We start from the raw sequence: 26,466 nt of genomic DNA, 5'->3' as shown, positions 1-26,466 counted from the left end.
GATCTTAACTTTGACCTGCAGAGCATGAGGAACAGCCGCCTTGTGCGATAGATGTAAGATGAGGGTGTACGTTCTTATGAAATCAACTCCTCTCACAATTTGTAGAGGAATTTCACCAAACTTGGCAAAAGGCTTTGCTATATGACAGTTATATGCATATTGAAATTTCGTTTAATTTGGGATAATTTTTCCCAGAGTTATGCCCTTGATTATTAACAAACTTGTACTTTGGCAATTTCATCAAGGTGTGCTTGCTTTCTGAAATCAACTTCCCTCACAATTTTTTTATCCCTTGCTGGCTGAAAGGCCCGAAGGGGGATTATGTCATGGCGATGTCCGTCAGTCGGGCCCGGGAAGGGTGCTCACCTTCTGAAATCAACTACTCTCACAATTTTTGGAGGAATTTCACAAAACTTGATAGGATTCTTTGTTATAATGTCAATAATACGCATATTGCAATTTTGTTCAATTCAGTTGCATTTTACCAGAGTTATGGCAGAGTTGCCAGTGGGGGATATTGTGCTCTCCGAGCACTCAATATTGAAACATTTCATTTCATTATTTTTAAGCCATTTTTGGTTGACAGCATTTCTTTACATGTGCCTCAGACTTTTGCACACTACTGTATATAATTATATTGGTATATTTGAGGGAAATAGATTTACTCCATATATTTAATTTTTGTTTCAAAGAGTTATTCATTTTTAAAATGTGACTTGGTGAACGTTTTGGGGGGGAGGAACCTAACACTATATCATGAAGAACAACTTTAAAAAAAAAAAGTTTCATATCTTATTTATAACTACAGCTATTTTGTGACAAGCTTTGCCTAAGTGTTCATTCACCCTTGAACTTTTCCACTAAGAGCTGGTGTGGCAGCGGGGGCGTGGTCAAGCATCGGTCTGTGACAGGAGGGTGGAGCCGGGGAAGGTGAGTGGCAGATTCGCTACACCTGACGGTAATTAACCTGTGTTTTGTGTGTGTTTTCCCAGTAAACCGCTCCCTATTTTAAGAGGCTGAGAGAGAGCAGAGAGAGCGCGACCCGGGAGTGGAGGCTGAGAGTGTGTCTGTGTGCTGCGAGTTCGTTTAAACTGAAAAGTTTATTAATAAAACACGCTGTTACTCCCTCCAAACGTTGTCCTGCCGTCCTCTGTGCTCCACCCACGCATTGTCCGCGCTACAGTGGTGCCGAAACCCGGGAAAAGGTGGAGCACCAGTGCTACAGCTCCATGGAATCCTCCCCGTTCGCGGACTTGGTCCACGCCCTCGCCACGGCTCAGCAGAGCCAGCACCAGGCACTCGTCACGCTCCGAACGGAGCAGGAGCGCCGCTTCGAAGCCCTGGTGCTGGCTCAACAGGAAGATCGAGAGGCGTTCCGGCGGCTCCTCGCGTCGGCAGGATCCACCAGCGCCCCGGCCGCGGGCCCGTCTCCCCTCACTGTGACCAAGATGGGCCCGCAGGACGACCCCGAGGCTTTCATCACCTTGTTCGAGCAGGTCGCCGAAGCCTCGGGGTGGCCGATGGAGCAGCGCGCGGCGCGCCTCCTCCCCCTCCTGACTGGAGAGGCGCAGCTGGCCGCATTACAGCTCCCCGCCGACCGCCGGCTGGCCTACGCTGACCTTCGCCGGGCCGTCCTCCAGCGCGTGGGGCGCACGCCGGAGCAGCAGCGCCAGCGCTTCCGCGCGCTGCGGATGGAGGAAGCCGGCAGCCCGTTCGCGTTTGGCCAGCAGCTCCGGGACGCCTGCTGGCGGTGGCTGAGGGCCGAAGATCGCGACGCCGAGGGAATCATCGACCAGGTGGCGCTGGAACAGTTCGTTGCCCGCTTACCAGCCGGAACCGCGGAGTGGGTCCAGTGCCACCGCCCGGCGTCGCTGGATCAGGCCGTAGGACTGGCGGAGGATCATCTGGCGGCTGTACCGGCGGCAGGACAACGGATGACATCGTCTTCTGTCTCCTCTTCTCTCTCTCTGTCTTCCCCCCCCTCTCTCTCTGTCTTCCCCCCCTCCTCCCGTGTCCCGTCCTCGCCCCATTCCCCCACCACGGAGGCGGGGGCCGGCCCCACCCCAGCCGGCCCGCCGCACCCGTGGTGCCCTCCCGTTTCTCCCTTCTGTGTCTGTCTCTCCCCCCCCTCAGGTGAGTGAGCCCCAGAACACAGTTGCAGAGGGGAGGCCCGGGCCGGTTTGCTGGCGCTGCGGGGAACCGGGCCACCTGCAGCAACAATGTGCAGCGATGGAGGTGGGGGCGGTGGTGCGGATCCCCGACGCGCCAGAGGCTGCCCTCGATCGGGCCGGAGCGTATCGCATACCGGTAAGTGTACAAGGGGCTACATATCAGGCGTTGGTGGATTCAGGCTGCAATCAGACCTCAATCCGCCAAAGCCTGGTGCAAGACGAGGCATTGGGGGGAGCACAAGGGGTGAAGGTGTTGTGTGTGCACGGGGATATTCACAGCTACCCGTTGGTGTCAGTCCACATATATTTTAGAGGGGAAAAATCTATAGTGAAGGCGGCGGTTAATCCTCGCCTTACCCACTCTTTGATCTTGGGGACCGATTGGCCGGGATTTCGGGGTTTAATGGCACGCCTAGTAAAGAGTGGGTCCTGCCGGTTGACGGGGGAGGGTCCCGGTGTCGCTTTGGCTGGAGCGGCGGTCGCAGAGCCGTCTACGTCACCTCCGCGACAGGGGGAGGAGCCGCCGGCCCCTCCTCTTTCTATTGGGGAATCCCTCGTGGATTTCCCACTGGAACAATCGCGAGACGAGACTCTGCGACACGCGTTTGACCAAGTGAGAGTAATCGATGGTCAAACGCTCCAGCCGAACGCCACCCCGTCCTTCCCCTATTTTTCCATTTTGAAGGATAGATTATATCGAGTGACGCAGGACACTCAGACGAAAGAGCGAGTCACCCAGTTATTAATTCCAAAGAGCCGCCGGGAATTGGTATTCCAGGCGGCCCACTTTAATCCCATGGCTGGACACCTCGGGCAGGATAAGACACTCGCCCGGATAATGGCCCGATTCTATTGGCCGGGGATTCGCGGCGACGTCCGTAAGTGGTGTACGGCGTGCCGCGAATGCCAGTTAGTAAATCCAGCGGCCATTCCAAAAGCGCCCTTGCGCCCCCTACCATTAATCGAGACCCCGTTCGAAAGAATTGGGATGGATCTCGTTGGGCCATTAGATCGGTCAACACGAGGGTACCGCTTTATATTAGTCCTGGTGGACTATGCAACGCGATACCCGGAAGCGGTGCCTCTTCGCAATATCTCAGCACGCAGTATTGCAGAGGCCCTCTTCCACGTCATCTCCCGGGTTGGAATCCCGAAAGAGATTCTGACTGACCAAGGCACCTCGTTTATGTCACGAACACTGAGCGAACTGTATGGGCTACTAGGTATTAAGCCGATCCGCACCAGCGTTTATCACCCACAGACGGACGGTTTAGTTGAACGGTTCAATCGCACCCTCAAGAATATTATTAAAAAATTCGTAAGTGAGGACGCACGTAACTGGGATAAGTGGCTCGAACCCTTGTTGTTTGCAGTGCGAGAGGTTCCCCAAGCCTCCACGGGGTTTTCCCCGTTTGAATTATTATACGGGCGTAAGCCGCGCGGCATCTTAGATGTACTGCGGGAAAATTGGGAGGAGGGACCTTCACAGAGCAAAAACGAAATTCAGTACGTTATGGATCTGCGCGCAAAACTCCACACGCTCACCCACCTAACTCAGGAGAATTTGCGGCAGGCCCAGGAACGGCAAGTCCGCCTGTACAACAAGGGCACGCGCCTTAGAGAGTTCACTCCGGGAGAGAAGGTACTCGTCCTGTTGCCCACATCGAGCTCCAAATTAATCGCCAAGTGGCAAGGACCCTTTGAGGTCACACGGCGAGTCGGGGACGTCGACTACGAGGTTAGGCGAACGGACAGGGAGGGGGCGCTACAGATCTACCACCTCAATCTGCTGAAACTCTGGAATGAGGAGGTCCCCGTGGCGTTGGTGTCGGTAGTTCCGGAGAAGGCGGAGCTGGGGCCGGAGGTCCCCAAAGGGTCATTGGCATCACGTACCTCTCCGGTCCCCTGTGGAGACCACCTCTCCCCGACCCAACTCGCGGAGGTCGCCCAGTTGCAGGCCGAGTTTTCGGATGTGTTCTCGCCCCTGCCCGGTCGCACGAACCTCATAGAACACCACATAGAGACGCCCCCGGGGGTGGTAGTGCGTAGCCGCCCTTATAGACTACCCGAACACAAAAAAAAGGTGGTTCGGGAAGAACTTCAGGCCATGCTCGAAATGGGCATCGTCGAGGAGTCCCACAGTGACTGGAGCAGCCCAGTGGTCTTGGTTCCCAAGGCCGACGGGTCGGTCCGGTTCTGTGTGGACTATAGAAAAGTCAACGCGGTGTCTAAATTCGACGCATACCCAATGCCTCGTATTGATGAGCTGCTCGATCGACTAGGCACGGCTCGCTTTTACTCGACACTGGATTTGACGAAGGGATATTGGCAGATCCCCTTGACTCCATTATCCCGAGAGAAAACGGCCTTTTCCACACCGTTCGGCTTACACCAGTTCGTCACACTTCCGTTTGGGCTGTTTGGGGCGCCCGCTACGTTTCAGCGGCTGATGGACCGAGTCCTCCGGCCGCACGCCACCTATGCGGCCGCGTACCTAGACGACATCATCATTTATAGCAATGACTGGCAGCGGCACCTGCAACACCTGAGGGCCGTCCTTAGGTCGCTGAGGCGGGCGGGACTCACTGCCAACCCGAAGAAGTGTGCGATTGGGCGGGTGGAAGTACGGTATCTGGGCTTCCACTTGGGCAACGGGCAGGTGCGTCCCCAAATTAATAAGACTGCAGCGATTGCGGCCTGCCCGAGGCCCAAGACCAAAAAGGGGGTGAGACAGTTCCTGGGGCTGGCTGGCTACTATCGTAGGTTTATACCTAATTATTCGGACGTCACCAGCCCGCTGACTGACCTCACTAAAAAGGGGGCACCAGATCCGGTCCAGTGGACGGAGCAGTGCCAGCGGGCTTTCTCTGAGGTAAAGGCTGCACTGTGTGGGGGGCCACTCTTACACTCCCCTGACTTCTCTCTCCCTTTTTTGTTGCAGACGGATGCGTCGGACAGAGGGCTGGGGGCCGTTTTGTCCCAGCAGGTGGAGGGGGAGGACCGCCCAGTCCTATACATCAGCCGCAAGCTGTCAGTGCGTGAGGGGCGCTACAGCACCATTGAGAAGGAGTGCCTGGCGATCAAGTGGGCGGTCCTCGCCCTCCGTTACTACCTGCTGGGGCGCTCTTTCACCCTCTGTTCGGACCACGCGCCCCTCCAGTGGCTCCACCGCATGAAGGATGCCAACGCGCGGATCACCCGTTGGTATCTGGCACTCCAACCCTTCAACTTCAAGGTGGTCCACAGGCCGGGGGCGCAGATGGTCGTGGCGGACTTCCTCTCCCGTCAAGGGGGGGGGGAGTCGGCTGCGGGCCGGACGGGCGCCCGGCCTGAGTCGGGCGGTGGGGGTATGTGGCAGCGGGGGCGTGGTCAAGCATCGGTCTGTGACAGGAGGGTGGAGCCGGGGAAGGTGAGTGGCAGATTCGCTACACCTGACGGTAATTAACCTGTGTTTTGTGTGTGTTTTCCCAGTAAACCGCTCCCTATTTTAAGAGGCTGAGAGAGAGCAGAGAGAGCGCGACCCGGGAGTGGAGGCTGAGAGTGTGTCTGTGTGCTGCGAGTTCGTTTAAACTGAAAAGTTTATTAATAAAACACGCTGTTACTCCCTCCAAACGTTGTCCTGCCGTCCTCTGTGCTCCACCCACGCATTGTCCGCGCTACAGCTGGTAAAGTGGGGATTAGTCAGAGAAGAAAAGAAGAGGCCATGAGTATCTCCGAAGGTGCTGGAGAAATTCACAGCTCAGATCTGGGAAAGTGTTCACAGCTCAAACATGACACACTGCTGGGGTTTATGGAAAAATTTGGGAAGAAAGCCATTGTTGGGGAGAAAAAAGCTATGAAATCCTATTTGAAGATTCAGGAAACATGGATGGAATGGTTCTCTGGTGTGATGAGTAAACCACAGCTGAATTTGTTTTGCCAAAAAGAATGAGCAAAAAATATCAGGATTCCAGATGTGTAAAACTGACAGAGACACACCTCAGAAGACTGGACTTGTAGCCAAAGGGGTGAATATTTATGCAAACAGCAAACAAACGTCTGCTTTGGTGTTTAGTTAACCTGAGTAATATTTTTCGCTTGCAAATGTTAGACATTTTTGTGTGTAAATTAAACGATACCCCCCCCAAAAAAAAAAATCCCAAATTCAGTCTTTATTGTCTCATCTCATTACCTCTAGCCGCTTTATCCTGTTCTATAGGGTCGCAGGCAAGCTGGAGCCTATCCCAGCTGACTACAGGTGAAAGGCGGGGTACACCCTGGACAAGTCGCCAGGTCATCACAGGGCTGACACTAATGCCGCTTTTCCACTACAAACGCAGCTGAGTCGGGCTGAGCCGTGCCGTGCTGAGTCGAGCTGAGTGGGGCTGTTGGAGTTGCATTTCGACTACAACCGCGCTGAACCGTGCTGGCTGGAAGTGGGTGGACACATTGGGTGGAGTTAGCGAAAGTGGGTGGACGTCACGTGATGTCGTTAAGCAGCGCAAACAGTGACATCAGTGAGCTTTTAAGCGGTAGTCTCACGACCCGGATAGTAAACAATAAACATGGAGGACATGGAGTCGTTAGTGTTGCTGGTCTTGGTGCTGTGGCTTGTTGTCACTGACAACGCCAACAGATACTGGCAAGAGCGTATAGATGAGGCGAGGCGCATAAGGCTTCATAATTCTAGTAATTCTTCTCCTTCCGGGTTTACGGTGTTTACAGATCCCAGCGTGCTCGCGGGGCATGTGTGGGCATGTGAGGACACTCCTCCTCACCAATCAGTGCACAGGGGAGTGTCTGCTCACGCCCCCAGTCTCACTCGGCTCGCTTTGGCCCCACTCCAAAACGGTGCGAGTTTTAGGGGCTAAGCAAGCTGAGTCATGCTGTTTTTTGGTAGTCGAAACGCGAGCCGTGTCGGGCTGAAGTGAGCTGAAAAAGGGCCTATAGACAACCATTCACACCTACAGTCAATTTAGAGTCATCAGTTAACCTAACCTGCATGTCTTTGGAGGAAACCAGAGCACCCGGAGGAAACCCACGTGGACAACATGCAAACTCCACACAGAAAGGCCCTCACCGGCCATGGGGCTCGAACCCGGACCTTCTTGCTGTGAGGCGACAGCGCTAACCACTACACCACCGTGCCGCCCGTCTTTATTGTAATGAAGCAGATTGTGAAAAGTTCAAGGAAGGGGATGAATACTTATGCACATTGCTGTATATAGTTGCAGCTTTTGTTTTTCTTTTACAGCTCCTTCTTCTACATTACAGCCACTCCTAAAAGTCTCCATTAAGACACACAAGGCATGAATGCAGGGAATGGAGAGCAAACAGCTGACACCTGTCCAAGTCCACAGCTGCCCCATGGATTCATCATTTAGACGCAGTGTGTGTGTGTGTGTGTGTGTGTGTGTGGTGGTGGGGGGGTTTCATCTTACTCATATAGTGCAGTTCACCTTCGAGCAGAATCCTGTTTCTGTCTGACTGAGCACAAACTCTATCTGACTGTGCATTTCTGCTTCTTCTTTCACTTCCATTATATTTCCTGCTCGAGACGTTTCTTTTTGCCCCACCTGGAAAAATAGCCGAGAGCCAGAAACCTCTGCCTTAAAGCCAAAGTTTATCTCAGCTCATTTCAAGGCCCATTTTCGATAGGACAGCTGTGAGAGGGGAACATACGCTACAATAGAGCCCTTAGCAACGGTCACTTCAGTATACAAACATCCCACCACCCACACGCAAGCTCACAGAGATGATAGAGCAGATGGAAAGACGAACTCAGAAAAGACAAGTCCGAGATCAGAATGTACTGGGAGAAACTTTTTGATATGGGTGATTCCATGACGGGAGCGCCTTTCCAGTTACACTGTTACATTTAGAAAGAAAATAAAATAAAGTAAATGTAATGAAGTTTTATACATTTTCAGACAAATAAGTTAAATTGTATTTTTTTTGCATTAATTTCTTAAACCCAACAGACCTGGTACCGGGTCCAATAGAGTGCTATGATAATAAACTTCAGTGAAAAAAAAAAGGCTATTTTGTTTGGTAAGTTCTCTACTTACTGAAACTTTTGTGGTATTTCTCTGTTTTTTTGGTCCAGGTGGAGTCAAGGAGTTGCTGAATGAAAAAAAGGGAGCATTTTGTGCATCGGACCATTGTGTCATGGTTATATACTACCGTTCAAAAGTTTGGGGTCACCCAGACAATTTTGTGTTTTCCATGAAAAGTCACACTTTTATTTACCACCATAAGTTGTAAAATGAATAGAAAATATAGTCAAGACATTTTTCTGGCCATTTTGAGCATTTAATCGACCCCACAAATGTGATGCTCCAGAAACTCAATCTGCTCAAAGGAAGGTCAGTTTTATAGCTTCTCTAAAGAGCTAAACTGTTTTCAGCTGTGCTAACATGATTGTACAAGGGTTTTCTAATCATCCATTAGCCTTCTGAGGCAATGAGCAAACACATTGTACCATTAGAACACTGGAGTGAGAGTTGCTGGAAATGGGCCTCTATACACCTATGGAGATATTGCACCAAAAACCAGACATTTGCAGCTAGAATAGTCATTTAGCACATTAGCAATGTATAGAGTGGATTTCTGATTAGTTTAAAGTGATCTTCATTGAAAAGAACAGTGCTTTTCTTTCAAAAATAAGGACATTTCAAAGTGACCCCAAACTTTTGAACAGTAGTAGAAGGTGGGAAGAGGAAGCCATGGCCTAATGGTTAGAGAAGCAGCTTTGGGACCAAAAGGTTGTTGGTTCAATTCTCTGGACCAGCAGGAATGGCTGAAGTGAAGCTATATCCACCCTAGGAATACTGATCTATTTGCCAGAAAGAATCGAAAAAGGTGAAGAATTGACTGAGAAGAAGCAATTTTTCTTGAACTGCTCATTAAGACTTAATTAGTCCATAACTTCATTAATAATTGTAATTAAGTAAATCTGGGTAGAAGTTATATGCACCCTAGGTACCCTACCTTCATGCCAGAAATAATCAAAATCAGTGAAGAATTGAGGGAGAAGAAGCGCTTTGTGTGGAAACTGCTCATTAGGGATTGATTACTCCATATTTTCATTATTAATTGCAATTATGCAAATTTGTGTAGAAGCTACAGTATATGAAGCCCAGGCAGACCCACCTTCCTGCCAAAAAGAATAAAAATCAGTCAAGAATTGAGAAAGAAGAAGCGAGTTTCGTGAAATGTGGGTAATGCCAGACAGACAACGGACAACACATGATAGTATAATCTCATCACCTGTTGGCTGGATGAGCTAATAATTATGTTAATGTATTTCAATCATTAGCATGCCTATAATATCCTTATGTCATTGCCATGGATGCTATTTAACCAAACTGTGTATTTGTTATAACTATGCAGAAAAAAACCCCACTTGATCATGTTACCTACAACCCCATTTTAGAACAAAATGCAGTCAGTCAGCAAAGAAGCCGTTCGCTGTGCACTGTTCACCAGAATTCTCCATTCATTCTAACGGAGCTTCAGCAACGTTAACTATGAAAATATCAACATCCAGATGTGCAAAGCTGATACAGACATATTCCAGAAGTTGTAATTGCAGCCAAAGGCTCCAAAAAGTTTTGAACAAGAGGTGTACTAATCTGGTGCAATGATAAGAAATCGATTATCCCCCAAAAAAGGGGCAAAAACAATAGTCATGTGTTGAAACTGATGTTTGAAAAGGATAATTATTCCTTCTCAATATCATCACCATTCGCAAAGTAGACTCTTAGAAAATAAAGTACCTTCTTGACCATAAAAAGGCACAAATAGTTACCTTGAAGTCCAATAATGAGCCCTGGGGGGTACATTAGTGTAGATTGTACCTTGAGGGACAGAAATGAACTTCTACTGTACCCCTATTTATGACAGTGTAACAACAGGCCAACCCCAGACTCTGAACAAACTTACAAGTTGATCAGAGGCTATTAAATTGAATGGTAGATTCAGTGGTATCTGCTTTCCACCATGGGAAAATCTTCTGGATGAAGGAGTTTACAATTTACTGCTTCTCAGTAACATGGCAAGCTGCTTATGAACTTAAAAAAAAAAAGTTCAAGTCCCTCCTGTGCCAGGGCTTGGCCTTCCCAGGCAGTCTCCCATCCAAGTACTAATCAGACCATGAAGGTGGCATCAATCTCCATTTCTAAAGCCCCTGGCCTCTCGCATATTATATAGAGTTACTCTGAGGGGGCTGGTCTTCTGGTAACCACAGAAGTTTGACTTCTTACTCACATCTGGATTGTGGTGCCTCGCCAGATGGTACCATTTTTATGATGGTCTTTGGTATAAGTAGAACTCACAATCTTCCAGTTGCGAGGTGAACATGCTAACCACTAGGCCAACTCACGGCAGAGGGGAGTCAGCAGGGCTTTCTTGGCATTCAGAGAATGCCCAAACATAACATTTCAAATGTTATATTTAATTTCTTTCACCCTTTAATTGCTTTCATTATTTAATGATAATTATTCTCTTCTAGGGTGGCACGGTAGTGTAGTGGTTAGCGCTGTTGCCTCACAGCAAGAAGGTTCTGGGTTCAAGCCCCGTGGCCGGCGAGGGCCTTTCTGTGCAGAGTTTGCATGTTGTCCGCGTGGGTTTCCTCCGGGTGCTCTGGTTTCCCCCACAGTCTAAAGACATGCAGGTTAGGTTAACTGGTGACTCTAAATTGACTGTGAATGGTTGTCTGTGTGTCAGCCCTGTGATGACCTGGTGACTTGTCCAGGGTGTACCCTGCCTTTTGCCTGTAGTCAGCTGGGATAGGCTCCAGCTTGCCTGAGACCCTGTAGAAGGATAAAATGGCTAGAGATAATGAGATGAGAGATATTCTCTTCTAATTTGGCCTCATTTTCTCTCAAATTTGCTTCAGAAATGAAAGGGTTACTGTCCTGAAAACATTAAAATCGAGCTATCCAATGAGATATTTTTGTTTGTTGTCTCTAGGCTGAGAAGAGTTTAGAGCTGCTCACTCATTGGTTAGGACTTCATTGCCTGGACAGAAGGCCATGGCAGTGTATGTTTATGTAGGAAGTGACAGATGAATTAACCAATCAGATTTTGATTTATAGTGGGAGGGACGGGCGGCACGGTGGTGTAGTGGTTAGCGCTGTCACCTCACAGCAAGAAGGTCCAGGTTCGAGCCCCGTGGCCGGCGAGGGCCTTTCTGTGCGGAGTTTGCATGTTCTCCCCGTGTCCACGTGGGTTTCCTCCGGGTGCTCCGGTTTCCCCCACAGTCCAAAGACATGCGGGTTAGGTTAACTGGTGACTCTAAATTGACCGTAGGTGTGAATGGTTGTCTGTGTCTATGTATCAGCCCTGTGATGACCTGGCGACTTGTCCAGGGTGTACCCCACCTTTTGCCCGTAGTCAGCTGGGATAGGCTCCAGCTTGCCTACGACCCTGTAGAACAGGATAAAGCGGCGAAAGATAATGAGATGAGATGAGTGGAAGGGACTAAAAATGTATCACCCTCAGCCTTCTCGAAGGCCAGCGGGAGCTTAACCGCGAGTCAGTGCCGTCAGCACAGCAGTGAAGTCACCTTCCAGCCAGTGTTGCGTTCATCAGTAGTGTTAGTGAATGCTAATAAAGCGGTCAAGCCAGTGCTATTGAGAGCAAGTAGCACAGACTAACAACCGAGAAACTAAGATTTCTGTCTCCAGACTTTCCTTCTACACACGCTCGCTACAGTATTTTTCACTCAGACTTTAGTATTCATTTCCGTCTGTAATTTACTTAGTTACTTTTAAAATCAACATCAACAGCTACACACAATGGAGCAAACTGGCAGCCTGCCACTAATCTCTTACAGAATCCTTTGCCCTGTTGCTTTTTTGGTATCTGACTAAGTTTTGGCTGAGCTCAAGCCCAGCTCTAATAGTAATGGTTCGCAACTGGCTTGCAGTATAAACTTAAAGAGAGAGAAAAAACTTTTTGGATGTTCAGAAGCATTAAATGTAACTATAAATAGATAAATAGTATGACACACTGTCCTTTAGCAAATTAAACATTGTAATCTTTGGGTAATTGTTTGTAGTATAAGATCAATAACACGCTTCAAGATGGTAACAGTAACTCTGCTTCCTCACACCACATCATCATTGATTATTTTCCAATAACAGCACACCCCAAAGTGTGTTACTCTTTACTTACTATAAAGCAAAGATGTAAACCAAAGTCAGTTTTTATAAGGGAAGCATGTGAGAGTTCTGATAACTGCAAATGCTCCATGAGCTATTTTGTGTGCTCAATTATGGCTGACTTTATTGTCACAGGACACGTTATAAGCAGTATGTGTGTGTGTCCCACTGCTGCCCATTCCTGCATGCAATGCAGCAGAAATGCAGTGCAATGACTCATCAGTAATCAGCCTCAGGATCTCAGCATCATCGGCTAAACACTGCAAAACTCATTCATGTGAAATAGACGCTTTGGTTTAGCTTGAGTTTAGCTTTGGCTTACCTTGCCCATGATGCCTTTTCTTGAAGGGTCTCAATGGAATGATGGACTAAAACTGTACCTAGGAAAAAAATTACATTTTTATTTATTTTGTACAAGTGATGTAGAAGCCCTGTGAGGGTTAAGAGAACGCATTAGTACAAAAACACATAAAAAATAAAACTAATGTTATGTAGATCATTTTGCAGCCTGAAATCAAGTGTCCGAAATCACTCCCTACTCACTATATAGTGGACTATATGGTGAGGTCGCTATTTTGTAGTGCTGTCTGAATGTATAGTGAGAATTATTACACCCTATATAGTGAACTCAAACTGTCCCACAATGCATCACGAAAAGTAGTGTACAACCGATGGTCACTAATCAAGCAATATATCCCATCATGCATTGCGGTCGCACTGGAAAAAAAAAAGGCAGATAACAGAGAGGAGCAACCAGTGCAGCAACAAGAGAATATTAAGTACATTTCCGTTTGACTTTTGATGATATGCTGAGTATTTTTGAATTTTGTTTAACTGTTTTTAATGTAGTAAACATTACGTAATTATGGCAGAAAGCACGGCTAGCGATCTGGCACGTTTTAATTGTGCGACAGCGATGACGTAAATAAAGGCACGACGGAGAAGTGTCTGAAAGTGTTTTTTTTTTCATGAGCTCACTATATAGTCCTCTATATACACTACCGTTCAAAAGTTTGGGGTCACCCAGACAATTTTGTGTTTTCCATGAAAAGTCACACTTTTATTTACCACCATAAGTTGTAAAATGAATAGAAAATATAGTCAAGACATTTTTTCTGGCCATTTTGAGCATTTAATCGACCCCACAAACGTGATGCTCCAGAAACTCAATCTGCTCAAAGGAAGGTCAGTTTTATAGCTTCTCTAAAGAGCTCAACTGTTTTCAGCTGTGCTAACATGATTGTACAAGGGTTTTCTAATCATCCATTAGCCTTCTGAGGCAATGAGCAAACACATTGTACCATTAGAACACTGGAGTGAGAGTTGCTGGAAATGGGCCTCTATACACCTATGGAGATATTGCACCAAAAACCAGACATTTGCAGCTAGAATAGTCATTTACCACATTAGCAATGTATAGAGTGGATTTCTGATTAGTTTAAAGTGATCTTCATTGAAAAGAACAGTGCTTTTCTTTCAAAAATAAGGACATTTCAAAGTGACCCCAAACTTTTGAACGGTAGTGTAGTAATTCCCTAAATAGTGAGTAGGGAGTAGCGAACAAGTGAGTGATTTCGGACACAAGGTGTGTCTGTGACTAATGTTTGCTTCTTTAGTTTTATTCAAGAGCTGCAAGGCTAATGTAGCTAGTACTATCTCACCCCAAACCCTTTTCATAATACACACCCGAATCTTTACATGCTCACTTTGGACATCACTCAGCTACATGTCTATGTGCACTTTCATTTCAAATTAGAAACTATTATATTTCTGATACAATTCCTGATTGGTGCTGCAATCCATTGTCCTCATAACCAAATCGATTTGCCTGAGTTCTGATCTAAACATGCGCTATTAATAATAATAATAATAATAATAATAATAATAGGGGTGGCACAGTGGTGTAGTGGTTAGCGCTGTCGCCTCACAGCAAGAAGGTCCAGCTTCGATCCCTGTGGCCGGCGAGGGCCTTTCTGTGTGGAGTTTGCATGTTCTCCCCGTGTCCGCGTGGGTTTCCTCCGGGTGCTCCGGTTTCCCCCACAGTCCAAAGACATGCAGGTTAGGTTAACTGGTGACTCTAAATTGACCGTAGGTGTGAATGTGAGTGTGAATGATTGTCTGTGTCTATGTGTCAGCCCTGTGATGACCTGGCGACTTGTCCAGGGTGTACCCCGCCTTTCGCCCGTAGTCAGCTGGGATAGGCTCCAGCTTGCCTGCGACCCTGTAGAACAGGATAAAGCGGCTAGAGATAATGAGATGAGATGAGATAATAATAATAGGGGTGGCACAGTGGTGTAGTGGTTAGCGCTGTCGCCTCACAGCAAGAAGGTCCAGCTTCGATCCCCGTGGCCGGTGAGGGCCTTTCTGTGCGGAGTTTGCATGTTCTCCCCCACAGTCCAAAGACATGCAGGGTGACTCTAAAGTGAGTGTGAATGGTTGTCTATGTGTCAGCCCTGTAATGACCTGGCGACTTGTCCAGGGTGTACCCTGCCTTTTGCCCATAGTCAGCTGGGATAGGCTCCAGCTTGCCTGCGACCCTGTAGAACAGGATAAAGCGGCTAGAGATAATGAGATGAGACAATAATAATACATTTAATTTGTTTCATGGCGCCTTTCAAAGCACCCAAGGTCACCTTACAGATAAAAAGTCAACGTTAAAAAGAAAAACCAATGATAAAAACATCAAAATCATAACAGCAAGTGGGTGGCTTAGAGCCCATATGCTAATTTAAAAAGGTGAGTTTTAAGTGCACTCTTGAATTGTGAAACAGAGTCCAGGGTACAGATACGTGAGGGAAGGAAATTCCATAGTTTAGGAGCGGCATATGAGAAAGCCCTTTCTCCCATTGTAGTGAGTCTGACATTTGGTTCAGCCAATAATCCTGTGTTAGATGACCGTAGTGAATGGGAGGGTGCGTAGGTCTGTAGGAGTTCTTTAATATATGGAGGGGCAAGATTGTGGAAGGCTTTGAAAGTGATTAGCAGAATTTTAAAGTCAATACATTGGGATACTGGAAGCCAGTGTAGTTGGATCAGCAGGGGTGAAACATGGTGGAAGGATTGTTCAGGTAATAATGCATGCCATAGTTTTGGATGAGCTGTAGACGATGGGTGAGTTTGTTTGGGATGCCTGTCAAAATTGCGTTGCAGTAGTCTATGTGGGACGTTACCAGGGTGTTACAAGTAACAAGCACTTCAGCAGAGTGCTGGGTAAGTACAGGACGCAGTCTGGAGATGTTCCTGAGATGGAAGAACGCAGTTCGACAGACATTATTGATGTGGTTGGAGAATGAGAGGGTGCTGTCCAGGATAACTCCAAGGCTCTTTACCTGTTTAGAGACTGGTATAATGTCCTCACCTATAGAGAGTGATTTGATATTGCATTTTTGAAGTGTTGTTGTGATTCCAATGAGTAGAAACTCAGTTTTACTGCTATTGAGTTTTAGGTAATTTCTTGTCATCCATGCCTGTATGTCATGGAGACAGGCAGTGAGGGCACTGGGTGGGATGCTGGCAGTGGGCCTAGTGGACACATAAAGCTGGGTGTCATCAGCATATGAGTGAAACTGTACTCCATAGTGCCTGAAAATGTTACCAAGGGGAAGGAGGTAGACAATAAACAAGAGTGGCCCCAGTACTGATCCCTGTGGAACTCCATGATGGAGGGTGGAGCTTTCAGATCGCTGGTCCTGGATCTGGACAAAGTAGGTTCTGTCAGATAAGTAGCTCTTAAACCACTTATAGGCAGTGTCACAGACTCTTGTGCTCATTAGCCGCTCTAACAGAAGTTGATGGGATATTGTGTCGAAAGCGGCACTGAGGTCCAGAAGGACGAGGATAGACAACAGACCAGTATCAGCTGTATGAAGAAGATCATTTGTGATCTTAACAAGCGCTGTTTCACTACTGTGTTGAGGGCGAAAACCAGATTGGAATTGTTCAAAAAGGTTATGATATTGGAGGTATATCAGAAGTTGAGATGCAACTGCTTTCTCAAGTATTTTGGAAATGAATGGCAGGTTAGATATAGGACGATAGTTGTTGAGGTCATTACAGTCCAGTCCAGATTTTTTCAGTGTTGGTCTGACTATGGCAACTTTTAGTAATGATGAGACTGTGCCGGTTGTCAGAGAGGATTTTATAATGGAGGTTATCAAGGTTATTAAAGCTGATAAGCATGCTTTAACTAGAGAGGTGGGGATGGGATCCAGAAAGCAGGTTGAAGAGTTTGATTTAGTAATGAGCTCAGAGATGTAGTCCTCAGTTGGAAGACTGAAGTCACGTAAGGCACTAGGTGAGGTTAGTTTTGTGGCACTTGCTGCCAGCAGTTCAGGCTGGATGACATTTGCAGTGGCCAGCTGTTCATGGATGTTGGTGATTTTAGAATCAAAGAATTTCAGGAAAACAGAGCAGTAGTCATTAGGGAGGTTATTGTTAAGGCTGGATACTGGTGGTTTCAGTACAACCCCGATTCCAAAAAAGTTGGGACAAAGTACAAATTGTAAATAAAAACGGAATGCAATAATTTACAAATCTCAAAAACTGATATTGTATTCACAATAGAACATAGACAACATATCAAATGTCAAAAGTGAGACATTTTGAAATTTCATGCCAAATATTGGCTCATTTGAAATTTCATGACAGCAACACATCTCAAAAAAGTTGGGACAGGGGAAATAAGAGGCTGGAAAAGTTAAAGGTACAAAAAAGGAACAGCTGGAGGACCAAATTGGAACTCATTAGGTCAATTGGCAATAGGTCATTAACAAGACTGGGTATAAAAAGAGCATCTTGGAGTGGCAGCGGCTCTCAGAAGTAAAGATGGGAAGAGGATCACCAATCCCCCTAATTCTCAGCCGACAAATAGTGGAGCAATATCAGAAAGGAGTTTGACAGTGTAAAATTGCAAAGAGTTTGAACATATCATCTACAGTGCATAATATCATCAAAAGACTCAGAGAATCTGGAAGAATCTCTGTGCGTAAGGGTCAAGGCCGGAAAACCATACTGGGTGCCCGTGATCTTCGGGCCCTTAGGCGGCACTGCATCACATACAGGCATGCTTCTGTATTGGAAATCACAAAATGGGCTCAGGAATATTTCCAGAGAACATTATCTGTGAACACAATTCACTGTGCCATCCGCCGTTGCCAGCTAAAACTCTATAGTTCAAAGAAGAAGCCGTATCTAAACATGATCCAGAAGCGCAGACGTCTTCTCTGGGCCAAGGCTCATTTAAAATGGACTGTGGCAAAGTGGAAAACTGTTCTGTGGTCAGACGAACCAAAATTTGAAGTTCTTTATGGAAATCAGGGACGCCGTGCCATTCGGACTAAAGAGGAGAAGGACGGCCCGAGTTGTTATCAGCGCTCAGTTCAAAAGCCTGCATCTCTGATGGTATGGGGTTGCATTAGTGCGTGTGGCATGGGCAGCTTACACATCTGGAAAGACACCATCAATGCTGAAAGGTATATCCAGGTTCTAGAGCAACATATGCTCCCATCCAGACGACGTCTCTTTCAGGGAAGACCTTGCATTTTCCAACATGGCAATGCCAAACCACATACTGCATCAATTACAGCATCATGGCTGCGTAGAAGAAGGGTCCGGGTACTGAACTGGCCAGCCTGCAGTCCAGATCTTTCACCCATAGAAAACATTTGGCGCATCATAAAACGGAAGATATGACAAAAAAGACCTAAGACAGTTGAGCAACTAGAATCCTACATTAGACAAGAATGGGTTAACATTCCTATCCCTAAATTTGAGCAACTTGTCTCCTCAGTCCCCAGACGTTTACAGACTGTTGTAAAGAGAAAAGGGGATGTCTCACAGTGGTAAACATGGCCTTGTCCCAACTTTTTTGAGATGTGTTGTTGTCATGAAATTTAAAATCACCTAATTTTTCTCTTTAAATGATACATTTTCTCAGTTTAAACATTTGATATGTCATCTATGTTCTATTCTGAATAAAATATGGAATTTTGAAACTTCCACATCATTGCATTCCGTTTTTATTTACAATTTGAACTTTGTCCCAACTTTTTTGGAATCGGGGTTGTAGATTTTTCACAGTAGAGAAAAGATTCCTAGTATTCCCTTCACCAGAGCTGATGGCATTAGTAAGGTATGAGTTTTTGCGCTATTGATAGCATATTTTTGTTGTGAAGTATATGATCAGAGTACATTTGTTTATGAATAGTAAGTCCAGTTTTTGCACTAAGCCTCTCCAGGCGATGTCCTGCTGCCTTGAGCTGCCGTTGCTCCGGTGTATACCAAGGGGCAGAGTGGGTAAAGGAAACAACCCAAGTTTTAACAGGGGCGAGGGCATCAAGTGCAGAGGATAGGCAGCTGTTATAATAGTCCACTAGGTTTGAAGATAGAAAAGCAGAGACAGGGTTTGGGCTTGAGGCAATTAAATTAATAAGATCCTCCTTCTCTACATGTCTGATGTTGTGAAAAGATATGATGTGATGTGATTTTAACTTACTGAGCAGTAGGTTAGCATTGAATAAGACAGGTTTATGGTCAGAGATGGGTAGGTCAGCTGAACTGATACTAAATGGGGCAATGCCAATACAACAGATTAAATCAAGAGTGTGGCCCTTTGAATGCATAGGAAAATCAATATATTGGGCCATATCAAAACAATCTAACATTGCCTTAAAATCTTTAGTAAATAAGTTATCCAAGTGGTCAAAGTGGATATTAAAATCCCCCAGTAAAATAATGTTTGAAGACATAGCACTGAAGGAAGTTAAAATAGTTGAGAGTTCATTAATGAAAGTATTTGATGGTTTGGGTGGTCTATAGAGCATAGCGATAATAATAGGTGTGTGTCCATGGAGTTTAACTATTGGTTCCACTTGGAAAAACACAGATGGTCGTATTTGTCTGGCTAGCCTCTGAATTTGATAAACATATAAAGAAATTCAACATAAATTACACTCCTAGTCCAAAGTTTTAATACACACCTACGATACTCATTCATAGGTTTTTCTGTATGGTATTTTGTATTTTCTACATTGTAGAACAATACTGAAGACATCAAAACTATGAAATAGCACCTGGAACATGTATGGAATTATGTAGTAAATTAAAAATGTGTTTAAAAAAACAAAATGTTCTATTTTTTAGATTCTTCAAGTTATCCAGCGTTTACCTTGATGACGCTTTGTACACTATTGCCATTATCTTAACCAGCGTCATGAGGTAGTCCCCTGGAATACTTTTCAATTAACAGCTGTGTCTCGTCAAAAGTTAATTAGTGGACGAGTTCCTTACTTTCTTAATGCATTTGAGATCAAACCATAAATAAACAGAGGTGGACAAAGTACCCAAGTTCATTACTTAAGTCAAAGTACAGATCCCACTGGTCAAATGTTACTCCAATACAAGTGAAAGTTGTCCAGTCAAATTTTTACTTAAGTTAAAGTACTTGCTTTTAAAAATACTTAAGTAATAAAAGTAAATTTTCTGTCAACGCATCGTTGTATTATTGCCACAATGCTTACAAAACTTAATGCAGTTACCAAAGATAGAAATGTGAATTCACAAAATGAACGCATGCTGTGCCATCATGGTGGTTTAATGTTAAGCTAGCTAGTCAGTGAAGCTCCACCTGACATGCTAGCAAACTCTTTTCAAACTTGAAATCATATTGGGTAGCTAATGCTACTAAAAAATAAAGATTTCTACATTCTGTTTATTTGGCAAGATTATGCTAAAACATTTCTGAAAAGACTTCAGATAAGTTAACATTATACATGTTAGCGTAACTCTGTTTTTACATGCTAACTAACAGTGACAAGTTAACTAGCTATGTGTTAACGTTAGCCGTGGACAAGGCTGTGGCAACTTGGTGGGCAAATCCATAGAAAGTCATTTGACTAACCAGATTGCATAGCTATTGCAACATTATCGCTAGCTCTAAAAGCACAGACAACTTTGTTGTACGCTTTCTCTTGGAATAAAACGTTTATATCCCTCAATATGCTCCCGCAGGTCGGACGGTGAGTTTTTGGAGGCCATGATGTGGCTCGTTTTCGGCAAACAAAACAAACATTTAAAATGAAATTAATCTTTAATCATTTAAGAAAACTGAAACATGGGTTCATGGGCCATGAGCGCGTGCGTTCCCCAGAAGAACCGCCTCCTTACATTCTACCATCAACTGATCGTGTTCAAATAAAGCTGCTGAGAAATCATTGAGCTTGATTTTATAGTCTATGGACGTGACGTGACCCTAGTGATTACTGATCGGCTGTCTCAGTGTCACCTGCGAAAAAACCATCACGTTTTAGAAAAGAAAAGGAAAAAAACATCCACGTTCAAAGCTGCTTCATAGTAACAAGTAACGAGGACCTTGATAGAAACGTAGTGGAGTAAAAAGTACAATATCTGCCTTTCAAATGTAGTGAAGTTAAAGTCATAAGTTGCCAAAAAAATTAATACTCAAGTAAAGTACAGATACTCAAAAAGTGTACTTAAGTACAGTACTCAAGTAAATGTACTTTGTTACTGTCCACCTCTGGTAAATAATAAATAGCCCTATTCAACACCAAACCTGTAGTAATCCATACATATGATGTCAAGAACCACTCAACTAAGTAAAGACAAACGACATCCATCGTTACTTTAAAACATGAAGACGTGTCTTTTAATTAATAAAAATAAAGAAAAGACATTGAATTAGAAGCCGTGCCCAAACGTACTGTATTTCTGTGTGATTTATGTGAGTAAAATCAGGCTGAGGGAATCTAAAACAAATAAAAATCTCATTGTACCAAGTAGTTAATGATGCCAAGACAAATCGATTTACTTTACTCTGCACCGCCATATTGTTTTCACTTCAGCTGTGTTTATGTCGGAGAACCGAAGAGCTCCTGACTTGGAATTCTGAGTTGAATGATCGTTCCATTGCATTTTTCCCAATCGGAGGCTGTTTTTTTTTTTTTTTAAAGTTCTGATTATAATGGATTGCATTATTAAACCTTGAGAGGTGAAGCATAGAATGCCGACAAATGTGATGTCTTCTGTCCAAGATAGCTGCCTTCAAAAGACAAAGCATTCAGCTTGCCAGAACATTTCACAAGGCATATACCTGAGACTTGGAAATAACAAAATAGTGACTTTCATGCGAGTGTGCAGTTCAATATGAAGCTTATGGGACAAAGAAAGAATAGGTTCATGAACATGAGAAGGAATCACTGTGTGATGCTGTTACAGTGTTCATTCATTCATTCATCCTTAGTAACTGCCTGGTCAGGATCATTGTAGTTTATTAGGCGATTAGTTTGTTTATATTTTTGGGGGGAAACAACGAGGTTCATCAGAAAGCAAGAAATCTTTTCTTAAAAAATAATTATTTTCTGTAAATATCTACTTTTAGTGGGCGGCATGGTGGTGTAGTGGTTAGCACTGTCGTCTCACAGCAAGAAGGTCCTGGGTTTGAGCCCAAGGGCCTTTCTGTGTGGAGTTTGCATGTTGTCCACGTGGGTTTCCTCTGGTGCTCCGGTTTCCCCCACAGTCCAAAGACATGCAGGTTAGGCTAATTGGTGGCTCTAAATTGACCGTGAGTGTGAATGGTTGTTTGTCTCTATGTGTCAGCCCTGTGATGACCTGGCGACTTGTCCAGGGTGAACCCTGCCTTTCACCCATAGTCAGCTGGGATAGGCTCCAGCTTGCCTGCGACCCTGTAGGACAGGATAAGTGGCTTCAGATAATGGATGAATCTACTTTTAGGACAGTGCTTCTCAACCACTGGGCCATGGCCATCTAGTGGGCCACAAATTTTTTTTTCAAGTTGAAGCTAATTTTTACTCGTGGTAGGGTCCAATTGCTGTGTTGCATCCGACATCACATCCGCCTCATTAAGCTACGGTCACACTACAGCTCGCGATGCTTTGCGATGAGTTATTGATGAAAATTTGGCATTTTGATGGCAATATACAGGTGAACTAAAAGTTATGGTCACACAGCAGGTGAACACTTGACTGTCACACCTTTGCACACTTCAGCTTGAGCGGCATGCTTTTGGGACTCGGTCATTATGGGAAACACCTGATATGAGCGCAATGAGCGCGTGCAGATACAGACACTGTTTTCACGGAGGCTTTGCGAAGTATAATCATTATCACTGTCACGTTTGTTTCTAGCTATGTTTATAATGCTGTTTAAATATTCTGCTCAATGATTCTGCTAGGGCGGCACGGTGGTGTAGTGGTTAGTGCTGTCGCCTCACAGCAAGAAGGTCTGGGTTCGAGCACCGTGGCCGGCGAGGGCCTTTCTGTGTGGAGTTTGCATGTTCTCCAGGTACTCCAGTTTCCCCCAAAGACAGGCAGGTTAGGTTAACTGGTGATTCTAAATTGAGTGTGAATGGTTGTCTATGTGTCAGCCCTGTGATGACCTGGCGACTTGTCCAGGGTGTACCCTGCCTTTTGCCTGTAGTCAGCTGGGATAGGCTCCAGCTTGCCTGCAACCCTGTAGAACAGGATAAAGTGGCTACAGATAATGAGATGAGAGATGAGATGATTCTGCTTCCTGTTTTTCTTTTATTTGTGTTGTGTTTTTGTAAATATCACGCCTGATAACACTCTTCCTGCACTTAGAGCCATCTACCGCCATCTATCTTAATCACCAGATCTTTAACCCAGCCACATATAAAAAAGTTGTACTCCTCCATGCTTTTCCAGGTTTTTATCTGTGTGTCCATGTAGAACGATGTCTACCAGCAGCAGCACGTAGTTTGAGATGTCGGGGAGCTCAACGGATGGATAATTTTCCAACTCATAGGAAAAATCCTTCTTTGCTAGTGTGTAAGGATCTAATCCCATTGAGTGGTTTCTACTGTATATCCACTTCTTTTCAGTGTACTTCTTGGTTTTAATAGCTTGTTTGTTTGCTGAAAACAAACATGGCAATAAGTACTTGTGTTAATGGACCAGACTCCACTTTTGGATCATTAATCCCTTTTGACTGAGAATGACCCGCAGGCATTGGTTGGGTTTCTGGCACATCCATCTCATCTCATCTCATTATCTCTAGCCACTTTATCCTGTTCTACAGGGTCGCAGGCAAGCTGGAGCCTATCCCAGCTGACTACAGGCAAAAGGCGGGGTACACCCTGGACAAGTCGCCAGGTCATCACAGGGCTGACACATAGACACAGACAACCATTCACACTCACATTCACACCTACGGTCAATTTAGAGTCACCAGTTAACCTAACCTGCATGTCTTTGGACTGTGGGGGAAACCGGAGCACCTGGAGGAAACCCACGCGGACAACATGCAAACTCCACACAGAAAGGCCCTCGTCGGCTACGGGGCTCGAACCCGGACCTTCTTGCTGCAAGGCAACAGCGCTAACCAGTACATGACCGTGCCGCTCCATACGGTATGTGAATTTCATATTTACTTAATAACTTATTTACATTTTCTGAAAAAAAAAAACTTCCGGTTAAGGCCACACCCATTTTAGGTTTAAATATAAAAAGATATATGAATATTTGGAGCGTTACATAGACACAGACACAAATGTTTATAGATTGCAGTAAGCCCCTGCGTATCCTTATGAAGCACACTACTGAAACAAGTGACTATACTGAACAGTATTCACAGAAAAAAGTAGTTTGGGTAAGACAGACTTCCACTACTCATTAGATTTCATTACTCAATACAATTTCCGGTGCCAAAAATATTTCTCCTGATCACCTACATTGTGCATAAAGGCTAAATTGTGTGCTTTTTTTTTTTTCTGAGCCTGGAATCCCCTTTTAATGACTGGGGTACTGCTGCAGTCCATCTGGGTTCATTCATGACTCAGCTATAAGGAATGTCAAGCCCAAAGTGAAATGAGAACTTACACGGATTAATGTTTATTCATGCTGTCTAGATTCTATATTTCAGCACTCTATATACAGTATATTCTCCCCCAAAACCCGACCTCCCTTCAATCCGACATGTTGATGGAAAAATTCTCTTGGACGTTTTCCCAGGCGTCTCAAGACAAGGCCACGTTTTCCACAGGATATACTCCATAACTCTATGCTCACACAGTCTGCTTTTTCTCTCCCAAGCATGGACGCATGATAGCTGTACGAACACCAAGTGCTGCAGGAATGCACCATAAACTTATAGGACTTACATGAAATAAATCTGCAGACAGGGAACAAGTAAAGAAAGCAATACAATTTACAGTTACGATCCGTCTCTACTCTTGGTCCATATATATACTTATATTCAAACTATTTATATCCTTGTATGTCCTCGTATATTCATTCATTTAATCCTGGATAAGCGTGATAAGTAGGCTAATAAAATGTAAAAGTAAACCTATGCATTGTGTAGAAGTTATAAAGACGAAGGACGAGCTGTCACTATGGTATATTACGACATTGTTTGAGTTTAAAGCAAAGTCCAAAAATAGACACAGAGAGAGAGAGAGAGAGAGAGAGAGAGGACATGTCCACTGCCACACCCAGAGGTCTCAGGCCCTTTCCCTATAGATTAATATACAGTATAAATAACATACCATGCCTTTTAACATGTCATTCTGTAGGATTATTAAATCAGCTTATACTTTATACACACAATAGATACACTGCATACATGACATACATCATACACTTTACAATTCAAGTGATTTAAAAGCATTATAAGCACCTAATAATCATTATAGAGGTACTAAAGGACAAGAAATGGGTCCATATGTCTGAAATGGAGAGTAACTTTCTCTTTCATCATTCACAGGCTCCCGTTATATGGTTGCTTACGTCATGCATTAAATACGTTAAAATAGCAGCATTGTGAACAGAAAAAGTGTGTGTGTGTGGGTTTGCTCACCTCTTGTGTGCTCTTGCTCGCCTTGCAGAGTTCACACACACGGTTCTCTCGGTTCCCTCTCTAACACACACACGCGCACACTCATACACACACACTCCACCGCCGCAGTCCAGCCCCAGAATGGGCGACAACAAGGCAGCTGCTCTCCGGTGCTCTCGCGCGGCTCTGACGTCATCATTGCAGCACCTCTTGCTCAGCACCAACTTTCAGTTTTCCTTGTAGTATATTACGGGCAGTGCTTTAATTAGACATACTGCTAACAATTTATCGGCAATGCAATCATGTAGAGTTGGAGGATAATATTTACGAAAATACAGAGAGTTGTATTTCTAAATTACTGTATGGAACATATTGTAAATATTGTTAATGGTGGTATTTAACAGATGTTAATAAATCTGTTAAAAAAGATAAACCCCCACATAGCCGGCGTGATTTTGTCTTAAGGGCATGATTACATATATCTCATCTCATTATCTGTAGCCGCTTTATCCTGTTCTACAGGGTCGCAGGCAAGCTGGAGCCTATCCCAGCTGACTACGGGCGAAAGGCGGGGTACACCCTGGACAAGTTGCCAGGTCATCACAGGGCTGACACATAGACACAGACATTGCAACAGTAATTGCAGTTTTTGACTATATAGTATATAGTACGGCTGTTAGGCCTGCCACCGACTCCCCCCGGCCGAGAGAGGAAGTCCACCACAACCATCTGTACCCGCAGTCTGTCGACCATCTTGAATTTAAATGATTGAAGTGCTAGATACCAACGAATGATCCATGTGTTAGCATGGTTCATGTGGTGGAGCCACTGGAGTGGAGCTTGGACCGAACAAATGGTGAAGGCCTGTCCCAAAAGATAGCAGTGGAGAGTGAGGACCACCCACTTGTTAGCCAGACACTCTTTCTCAATGGTGCTGTACTTTGTTTCTTGCATCAAGAGTTTGTGAATGATGTACAGCATGGGGTACTCTACCCCTCCACCATCTGGGACAACAATGTCCCACCCCCTGTCCAACACGTCCATCTGCAAAATAAAAGGCAGTGAGTAGTTAAGAGAGTGTAAGAGTGGGCCATGACAGAGTGCAGTTTTTACTTAAGTGAAAGCCTGTTGGGACGGTTCCGTCCACTGGACCGGATCTGGTGCTCCCTTTTTAGTGATGTCAGTGGGTTAATGATATCTGAATAATTAGGCACAAATGTACAATAATAGCCAGTCAGCCCCAGGAACTCTCTCACCACTTTTTCAGTCTTGTGTCTCGGGCTGGCCAAAATCGCTGTTGTTTTATAAATTATAGAGGATGC

The 26,466-nt window shown here is 45.1% G+C and overlaps 1 protein-coding gene across 3 annotated transcripts in view; it reads right to left on the bottom strand.

Moving 5' to 3' along the window:
• Positions 1-25,273, bottom strand: part of anxa6 (annexin A6) — a 106,915-nt gene extending 81,642 nt beyond the window's left edge. For all 3 annotated transcript variants that reach the window (XR_009654102.1, XM_060915340.1, XM_060915341.1), the window contains exons 1-2: positions 25,166-25,273; positions 12,639-12,696 (exon numbers count right to left, since the gene is read on the bottom strand). Coding sequence is in view for 2 of the 3 variants with exons in the window: in XM_060915340.1 (XP_060771323.1) it covers positions 12,639-12,647 (9 nt within the window). In the remaining variant the exon portion in view is untranslated. The remainder of the gene's footprint in view (positions 1-12,638; positions 12,697-25,165) is intronic.
• Positions 25,274-26,466: the final 1,193 nt, after the last annotated feature.

Source organism: Neoarius graeffei, chromosome 2 (assembly GCF_027579695.1).
Source record: "Neoarius graeffei isolate fNeoGra1 chromosome 2, fNeoGra1.pri, whole genome shotgun sequence".
Taxonomy (NCBI): domain Eukaryota; kingdom Metazoa; phylum Chordata; class Actinopteri; order Siluriformes; family Ariidae; genus Neoarius; species Neoarius graeffei.
This window is presented reverse-complemented; position numbering and strand designations above follow the sequence as displayed.